The sequence below is a fragment of the Xiphophorus hellerii genome, chromosome 8, assembly GCF_003331165.1.
Source record: "Xiphophorus hellerii strain 12219 chromosome 8, Xiphophorus_hellerii-4.1, whole genome shotgun sequence".
In the NCBI taxonomy this organism is placed as follows: domain Eukaryota; kingdom Metazoa; phylum Chordata; class Actinopteri; order Cyprinodontiformes; family Poeciliidae; genus Xiphophorus; species Xiphophorus hellerii.
Window position 1 is genome coordinate 10,949,185 of NC_045679.1, and position 9,087 is coordinate 10,958,271.

The 9,087-nt window shown below is 40.8% G+C and overlaps 1 protein-coding gene across 1 annotated transcript; it reads left to right on the forward strand.

Annotated features, from left to right (window-relative positions):
- The first annotated feature begins 94 nt into the window (after nucleotides 1–94).
- Nucleotides 95–8,241, forward strand: slc46a2 (solute carrier family 46 member 2). The gene is made up of 7 exons (XM_032569386.1): nucleotides 95–874; nucleotides 2,765–2,935; nucleotides 4,016–4,234; nucleotides 4,361–4,532; nucleotides 7,004–7,087; nucleotides 7,631–7,787; nucleotides 7,868–8,241. Exons 1-7 carry the CDS (start codon nucleotides 401–403, stop codon nucleotides 7,923–7,925), a joined length of 1,335 nt encoding a protein of 444 aa, XP_032425277.1. The 5' UTR covers nucleotides 95–400; the 3' UTR covers nucleotides 7,926–8,241.
- The last annotated feature ends 846 nt before the right edge of the window (nucleotides 8,242–9,087 follow it).

Genomic DNA, 9,087 nt, shown 5'->3' on the forward strand with positions numbered 1-9,087 from the left:
CCTGTGAAAGTAGCAATGAACATTTAGTGATCCGCGAGAAATAATCTTTCCAGGTTTGTTGTCAGTCGCAACTTTCACACAGGTCCTTCAGGAAACAATACATGAATAAAAGGCTGAGAAAATGCTGGGAAAATTCCTAAAAGGTTGTTTGTTTTTTTTGGCACTGATCACCAGCACTATAGTAATTCATCTGATGAATAACCGGTTAGGTTCCTACATTTTAGGGAACATCGGATGAGACGCTGACAGATCGCACCGAACAGATGAGGAAATGGGCCGGCAGAGTCCCTCCCAGTCAGAGGCAGTTCACTTCTGCGACTCATTGTGATTTTCATAAAAGAGCAACAACCGCAGCAACCAGTCACTGTTGGTCCCTCTGAAGAGCCCAACACCCAAAGTCATGGCGACGCCGAGTTTGTGCCACGCAGCCTTCGCGGTGTTTCGGCAGATAGAGCCGATCATCGTGCTGGAGCAGCTGGGCAGCACTCTCTTCGACACCGCTCTGCAGATGGTGGTGAGGGATAGGACCGCCAACATCACCGACCCCGGTCACTCCAGCGAGGAGAGCCAGCAGACGGCCATCACCAACTTCTACATGACCTATAACCTCATCATCCAGTTCACGCCCATCATACCCGCGCTGGTCCTGGCCAGTCTCAGCGACCGCGGTTGGAGGAGGGCGCCCATCGTGGTGCCCCTGAGCGGGTACCTGCTGTCCAGGCTCGCCCTGCTCCTGGTGGTCATTTTCGGTCTTCCGCTCAAGCTGATGTTTGCAGCCGCGGTGGTTTTCGGGCTCTCCGGGGGCTTCAGCGCCTACTGGCCCGGCATCATGACTCTGGCGTCGCTCGGCTCCACGGCGGCTGATCGCTCCAAGGTTGGTGGTTTAGCACGTAAAGTGAGTTTTGATTTGAAAGGCTACCTGTTATCTATTCCCACCGTCATACAAACAAAAACTTTAATAGTTTAATTACTATTATTGGGTAAAATGTCGTTAAAAACATGAAGAAATAACTAAATGCGCATCTCAATAAATTTAAAAGTATATTTTCGGAAATAAGAAGGTTCAAAATTAGCATATCTCATTCATATGTATGAATTATTTATTGTCTTATAAGACCAATGTTAATACTATTGTACACACGCATTTAAAAGACTGCATACAGTCATCATCGGCCTCCACAAAGTCGGTAAGCCAGACATGGACACTGATAAAGAAGCAGCCTGTCCACACAGAGCTAAGGGCAGAGTCATCATTGGAAAGTTTAGTGGAAGGACAAAATGTGTTGAAGCAACAGGAATAACCACAACCTTGAGAGAATTGTGAAGTAAAACCCATTGCAGAAAATAAAATACCTGAACTTTCTGAGCCCTGCGTAAAATAAATTGCTGCTTCAGAGACGGGTGGCAGGAACACAATGAGCTTGTAGCTGAATCATTAGCCAGATTCAGCTCTCCTTTTTCTCATCTTCTTATTGAAAACTCTCTTAGATTCTCTGTAGGGTTTAGAGCTGGTGGGTTTGCACTACCATGGGCAGCATGGTCAGTTGCCGAGTCCTGCTGGAAAGTGGAATCAATATCTCCATAAACCTTGTGTGCAGAGGGAAGTGCACTACAATCTGTTTTTGATTTTTTTAAAAAAATAAAATAAAATTAAAAAAACCTGGAACACAGGCAGCAGGATCTCAATTTTCATATGAATTCCAAAATCGGTTTTAATCTGAAAAGAGGACGTTGGCACACAAAACGATACTTTTTGACCAGGTAATCCGCTGCAGATGTTATCACTGGCTCAGGTGACTAAACTCATGGGCCGTTGTTCCCCATGTCCTGGATACGTCTGTGTGCCGTGGAAACAAAGACTACCGCTGTAGTTAACATATCGCAGTATTCCAGCACTGCTGCATACGGTAGCATAGCACAAACTGAGAAGACCTTCAGCTAATCTCACCATATTATCATGGTAAGAATATTCATAAAGTTTTTCAACCTGGTGGCATATAATCTTTGAACACATTTTCCTCTCCAGACTGCAGTCATCCAAGTTATCCGCCTTTCTCCAGTTTTTTCTTACCCTGAACTTTCTGTTTGGATACAGCACTCAGTGAACAACCAGCTTCTTTAACATTGAAAAACTGATTTTTTTTAATTTTTATTATAATCATCAAAAATAAAATGAATAAGTAAATAAAAATGTGATGTATTTCACCCTAAATCTGTGTAGGATGAGTTGACATGTTGTTCTTGTATTTCAATGAGTGAAGGAAGTTAACCTTTCAATGGCATCCTAAGTCATTGAGAAACACTTGTAGGCTTTGGCTGATATAAACCCGGTATGACAAAAAAAAAAATGTTCTCCTTAATAATCTGTGATTCTATTTACCTTTATTTTTATTTCACCTGTCAGCCTTTATTTCTCCTGCTCCATCATAACCACTTTACAGCTTCCTCTCCCCTCTTAATGCGAAGACAGACACAGTCACATCATCACATGTGAAAGGAGTGGTTTAGGTTAGCTTTCACTATTCTCAAATATTTGCTTTTGTTGCAACATTTGGGACTTTTGTTTTATTTCTCATTTTCCTGTATGTGTCAAATTGAATCATGTGACTGTCGATGTTTTCTAGAAGTAACTGTTTGTTACATTGTAGTGTAGCTTCAGGTTTTGGAGTGTGGCAAGTGGCTCCGCCGGCATGGAAGCTGCATTTTTCAGTTATCGTTCGTTTGCCCTTTCGGAGGAATCACTTCCTGTTCTTTTGCCACGCAGGTGATGATGAGAGTGGAGCTGCTGTATGGGTTAACAGGAGTGGTGGGCAGCTTGGTGTCAGGTCATCTGTTCCTGCTTTACAGCTCCAGTCTGGGAAACGGAACCGTCCTGCTCTCTGTGAGCACGCTCGTGAACCTGCTCTGCTTCATATTGGCTGCAGCCCTGCTGCAGGTCAGTGCACTCCCTTCGTCATACCTCACAGTGATTGTTCAGGGTTTCCTCCAGTGTGTTATAAGCCTGGCGGGCCACCAGGCTTTACTTGTGCCACCACCAGGCTAAGCATTGCTTATTTATTTATGTCTTTTTAAATTGTTTGCATTTTTTAAGACTTTATAGTTGGTGTTCAGGTATTAATCTTCCACTCTTTCAATACCACATAATTATCAAGTGATATTTTCAAATTTCCTGTCAACTTTAAACAATTTTTTACTCAAAAACACGACGGGCCGCTGGACGAATGGCTGCCCTAGCACCCAACCACCGGGTTTAGTAAGTTTTCTGGGGGAAACCTTGCTGTTACATGTTTGCCAGCTTCATAGTTGGCTTTAGGTAAAAAAAAGAAAAAAAAATGCAAAAGTTTATATCCTAGAAGCTTTTTCACATTTTATCATGTTTCCGCCACAAACTTTAATGTTTTTATAGCCTGACAGACCAAAACAAAGTAGCAGAATGAAACGTACGATGATGCTAATTGTAAGTTTTCTGCTACATGTGGCATTTTGCTCACAGGCCATAAAGCTCGGCTTTGTTCTGTTCTGTTTGTTCTTCCCCTCCATGTCTTGTGGCAAACTGCAAAGACTTCCTGTAGCTTCTCTTACCACGATACCATAAAACCAGATTTGTAGAATGCAAGACATTCACCTGTCCTGGCAACAGGTTCGCTAACTTTCTTTATGTTCTTTAACAAACTGCTTAGGCTTCAACAGAACAGAAAACTGTATCATTTTCCTTGCAGTTCACAAATATGAGCCGCTTTGTGATAGTGTCACATAAAATCAATAACGTAACCAGGTTTTTGTGTGTTGCAGATTTTCTGCCCTGGTTCCTCTTGCAAATGATATGTGGATCTTAATGGGGTTTTATCTGGTTAAATAAAGGAAACAATTGTGCTAATATATAAAACATTTCCGTTCGGGGCTGTAATATGGCAAAATGTGAAAAGGTGCAGCTACAGATTGTAGTTCTCCAGGTTTCTGATTTTCTGTGACGCTCCCACTGAAAGCACATTTTGCATTTCCTTCACAATGACAGGTGAAACGAGTGAACAGCGAGGACTCAGAGGAAAGCTACCACCTCCTCTCCCACGCCTCCCGTCATGCTCGTCTCGTCGGGTGTTGTGCTGGGGTAAACATGGTGAACGTGGCTCTCCTGTTTGCGGCGGCCTTTCTCTACGACTTTGCTGTGGGCGGAGCCATAGAGATCCTGGGCTCCTTTGTGCTGAAATCGCCGCTCAGCTGGACCGCCACACAAGTAACGTCACGTTTGTAATTGTTGGCTTGTGGCTAAATACTTTTTGATACTGTGCTTTCAAACAAATGTAAAGCACAGTATCTTTCAACTGTGCTTTAAATTTCTTTCTTTGTTCTCTCTCTCGAGGTGGGATACGGAAATGCGGCGGGCTGCGGGATTTTCATCACCAGTTTCCTTGGCGTCATCGTGTTCCGGAAATGCGTCGGTGACGAAACGATGATCCTGATTGGCATGCTGTCGTTCGCTGTGGGGATCTACGTCATGTCCTTCGTCACTACGACCTCCCTTTTCTACATTGGTGAGACTGAGCGTGTTGGTTGATTCAGAACTGCACCATGAGGGATCATTTCCACAAACTGTTGTCTAATATAACATCTAATGGCACTGGAGACACCAGTTGGTGTTGATGTTGTTCTGTTTCTGGGCTGTTAAAGTCAAGCTGTGCAATTTCATCCATTCAGTCTGCCTTATCTAAAGTTATTGAAAACACAGGAACAAGAAAGAGGAAGTGAAAACGATTTGAAGCCATAAACTCTTCCTATTCTCAGATTTTCACAGTGCTGAAAGCTTACAGCAGTACAATAACACATTCTGTACTCACAAGGAAACAGCAGTGTGCTTTTTATAGTACTATATAATATCTGCCAAATCTCCAGGGTATAAAAAAGTGACTGGGATATAATTAAGTGAAATACAGAATTGCAACAAAACATGACTTTATGCTTTATTATGGTAGCTAATAATTCGTTTTAAGCCGCGTTGAAGTTCTACTTTTCTGACTTCCTGTATTAGCTAGCTGTACTGCATTGCTAACACTAGCATGTGTGCAGACAAGAACAACAACTGGAAATTATTTGGCATTTGCTTTTTTTATATAAGTATAATAGGCTATGCTTGTATAACTATTTTTGGTGGTATTTCTGTTTAACAAATCAATTCAATCTGTTTTGTAACCTAAGAGCATATTGTCAGGGGACAGGGGCGCCGCATAGGGGGGAAAAGTTATGACAATTCCAAGGGCCCCTGACCGACAGGGGGCCCTCCGAAATTTTTATTGATTTATTTTTTTCATAGAAATAAAAAATAAATTGGGGCCTTGTCAATTACAGAATTAATCATATTGTGTTTTCTAAAATAGGTTTTAGCACTAAAAGTCAAATGTTCCCCCTCCCAGAGCAAAAAGCAGACATCCATATTTGCCCTGAACTCCCCTGGATCTGCATGAAATGGTTCGTTCCTGCTTGGAGCTTGACGGTTCAGCAGCAGTCAGTAGAAGACAAGAACGACTGTGGCTGTTACTATGCTGCCAAGAAAAATAATAAAGTCAGGTTTTCAAAAAAATAGAGAAATAGAGAGAGAGAAAGAAACAAGTGTCAATTTATAACCCAGTTTTTATCCAAGAGAGGCGGGTAGACTGTGTGAGATTATCAACCATTTAGCATAATTAGCTCAGCTTCAGACTACTGTTTGCCTCCATTTCACTAGCATTCTATGAACGAAGGAAAAAAATTACCAACATATTCATATATTGAACTTGGACCTGTACCTTTTACCACACTTAACAACAGATGAGTCAGTCAGCAGCAGCTCTGGCCCACGTCCCTCCTGACCTGCCCTCTCCTGAGTGAAAATAAAACTGCAGTATGTAACTTTTATAAAAAATATTTTTTTACATATTTGTTAAAACTGTCATTATGTTGTGACGGTATGGTATAAGAATAATCTGTGAAAAATGTATTTCATCTGCTTTTTCCCAGTACAATCTAGAAACAACTAATCAGACAGGAGAGTTTTAGTGCTGTCAATCACAATCTCATGTGGCTGCTCATCCTCCCTCCCATTGCTCTGTGCTGTAGCTAGCAATAACGATAAGTTGTTTTTCCATCATTAGCATATTTAGTAGTGAGTGAATGAGGTTGATTGACAGCACTAAGACCCTCCCCCTGGTTCTGATTGGTTGTATTTGGCCAGAACTTTGCATTACTCTACCCAGCAATAGTAGTTCAGGGAAGAGGTGGAGAAGATTGATTGTTTTCACAGATTATGTCTCGTAACAAACTGTCACGACATGGTGACAGCTTTAACAAATATGGAGAAAACATATTTTTTTTATTAAAGTTATGTACTGCAGCTTGAATAAAATGCAACACAGCAGTCTGGATTGCGTCATGTTTATTTTCCACGTTGCCTATGACTGTTGCTCATGGGGAGAGACATGTCAGTAAGCTAAAACTAATAGAAAAAATTTAAGCAACCTGCTTGAATACTGTATGTAGACTGTTTCATGTAAAATTGTGCTAGTATCAGTATTGAACCAAAAAAAGCAAGGCCGTTGCAAGCCTTTAAAATTGTGACGCTTTTGATGGGTCAGATAGACTCAAGAAATTGTAACAGCAGCTGCGGGGTGGGGTGGTGGGGCAATTAAATTTTTTTGTCATGGGGCCCAAGATTCCTGGTGGCGCCCCTGTCAGGGGTTGTTGGTAAGATTGCTTAATATTTATGTGATTTCTCTACAATTTTTAGTTTATTTGACAACATGCCTGTTCATTTTTATCTGCCAAGTTTATTTGTATCTTGATCAAGATCCACTAGCATTTAAAGAAACTAAAGGTATATAAGTTTAGCTATCCAGCCAACCAGAAAGAAGTCAAGCAACATGGGTGGGAAAAGGCTAGCTGGGGCGAAAGAAGTTAGCATTAGCTCCAAAGCAGCAGGGGGACGCTGCCTGGAAGAATAAAAATAATAATTAATTCAACTTTGTCTCCACAGCCCGTCTATTAAACCTCTTTGCGCTCATCCCGATGCCGACAATTAGGGCCCTGGTTTCTCAGCAGGTTCCTGCGTCCCGATGTGGTGAGTTCCTGAACCGGGCCTATGTGTGACGGTAGCAAAACACGCTACTGAAAACACAATTCAAAGCAATATTTGCCTATAGAAAAATACATATGTTTTTATTCCTTATGAAAGTCTCTCTGTTTGTCCTTTTCAGCACAGTTCGCTCAAAGTGCACACAAAAAAACAATGAACTGTTTTTAGATATTTCATTTAACTGGATACAAACCAGATAAGTCATTATGGGGTCAGGCTTTCTGGTCCTTAAATAAAAATTGGCCTCAGAGATATCTATTGCCCTGCATAGACTATTTAACATAGACTATTTATGTTAAATAGTCTATGCAGAAATCAAGTTGCAGAGTCATTTACTAGAAATAAGACATGGTTTAGCTGGTTCACCCAGCCTCTCTGACTTTGTTGACCAATCCCAGTAGATCAGTTAAAATCTTTCAAACCAAATAAAAATTGAAAAAGGTCCTTCAACACAGCTTTTATTTTATGATTCTTTTCTTGAATTTTATCCTCAACACCTTTTTTGAATGTTTTTTTTTTTTTTGTCAGGCATCGCTCTGACCTCTCTGCAGATGACTCTAAAGGTGGCCGGCGCTGTCTACATTCCTGCTTTCACAAAGATCTATCAGAACAGTCTGACCTGGTTTCCAGGCCTAGTCTTTATGATTTCCAGCGTCATCACAGTCATTTCCATGATACCCGTCAGGTACGCCACAGAAAACTACGGAGAGACCTCTTCCTGGTACACGCCGTCTCATTTTCATTCTCTGTGTGTTCTTCCTCCAGCATCGTCGGTTGCAGGTCGGCTCAGAAGCAAGAGTACGTGAGGATTCAGGGAGACTGAAGAAGCACCACAGACATGAACAGTGAGCTCTTTCTATTACAAGCAAACTGGGAAATGAGACGTAAGTGTTTGCCACTTCCTCAAAGCTGCTAACGCAGCATTTTTGAAAATATCTGCCTACCATAATTTCCATTGTGGTGTGATGGATGGTACTTTAAGATAAGATAAGATAAGATAAATCTTTATTGTCATTGTCACAAGGACAACGAAATTCAAATCTGACAAATATGCAAAACCCACTGGACAAAAGCAAAAAAAAAAAAAAAAAAACATTAAGATTTTGAAATTATGTCAAAGGTTACAGGAAAACGTCATCGTCCAGATTACTTTATCAGAAGATTGTGTTTATGGCTTCTGTTAGGAAAGAAGAAGTCATTTTGAAAATGACGCACGCCGGGTGCTTTCAACACTTTGGAGATTTAGGGAGTGAATCTGAACTGAGAACGTTACATAAGTCGGGGCAATGTTTGGCTCTCAGATTTTACTCATTACCGTCGTATGTTACATGTTCGACACTGGAGATTTATTAACTTGAAGCAATTATTTCAGCTTGGTACCAGTTCAGAAATGCTGTTGTCAGACTGGTTGACCCAGCCACCTAAAATTTACAAAGCTCTACTTTTTACTTGTTGGTTTTTTATTTTAAACTCAAATATCCTTGGACTCCCTGTTGGGTTCAGGTCAGGGTTCGGGTTGGGTCACTGCGTACAGTCATTGGTGACTATATCATTTTTTTATGTTTTCATGATGTAAAGCACTTTGAACTGCATTGCAGCTGAAATGTGTCAGAACATTAACTATGATTGGTATTATTTCGTCAGAAGAAATATTCTGGGAAATTGAATGTATTACTTTAAGCCTATATCTGCTGGGATGATTATTAATTTGTGATGCTATTGTATTTATGTACAGTGTTTAAGAGGACTTTGTTTTTGTTTTTTTTACTTCATATTTGTTTAGTAAATAATGGCCTGGTGGAATCAGTGGCGTTTGGTTTTGTACACTCAAGATATAAATTATTGTGGGACTCAGTAAAGATCAGCTCGTTGATACCTAGAATTTACCGCGACTGTATATTTGGTCACATTAACAAGTTCTACTGTTTCAGCTGTTTACCAAAAATTAAGTTAAAAATTAGTCTGTGTAGGAGACTTATTTCTAT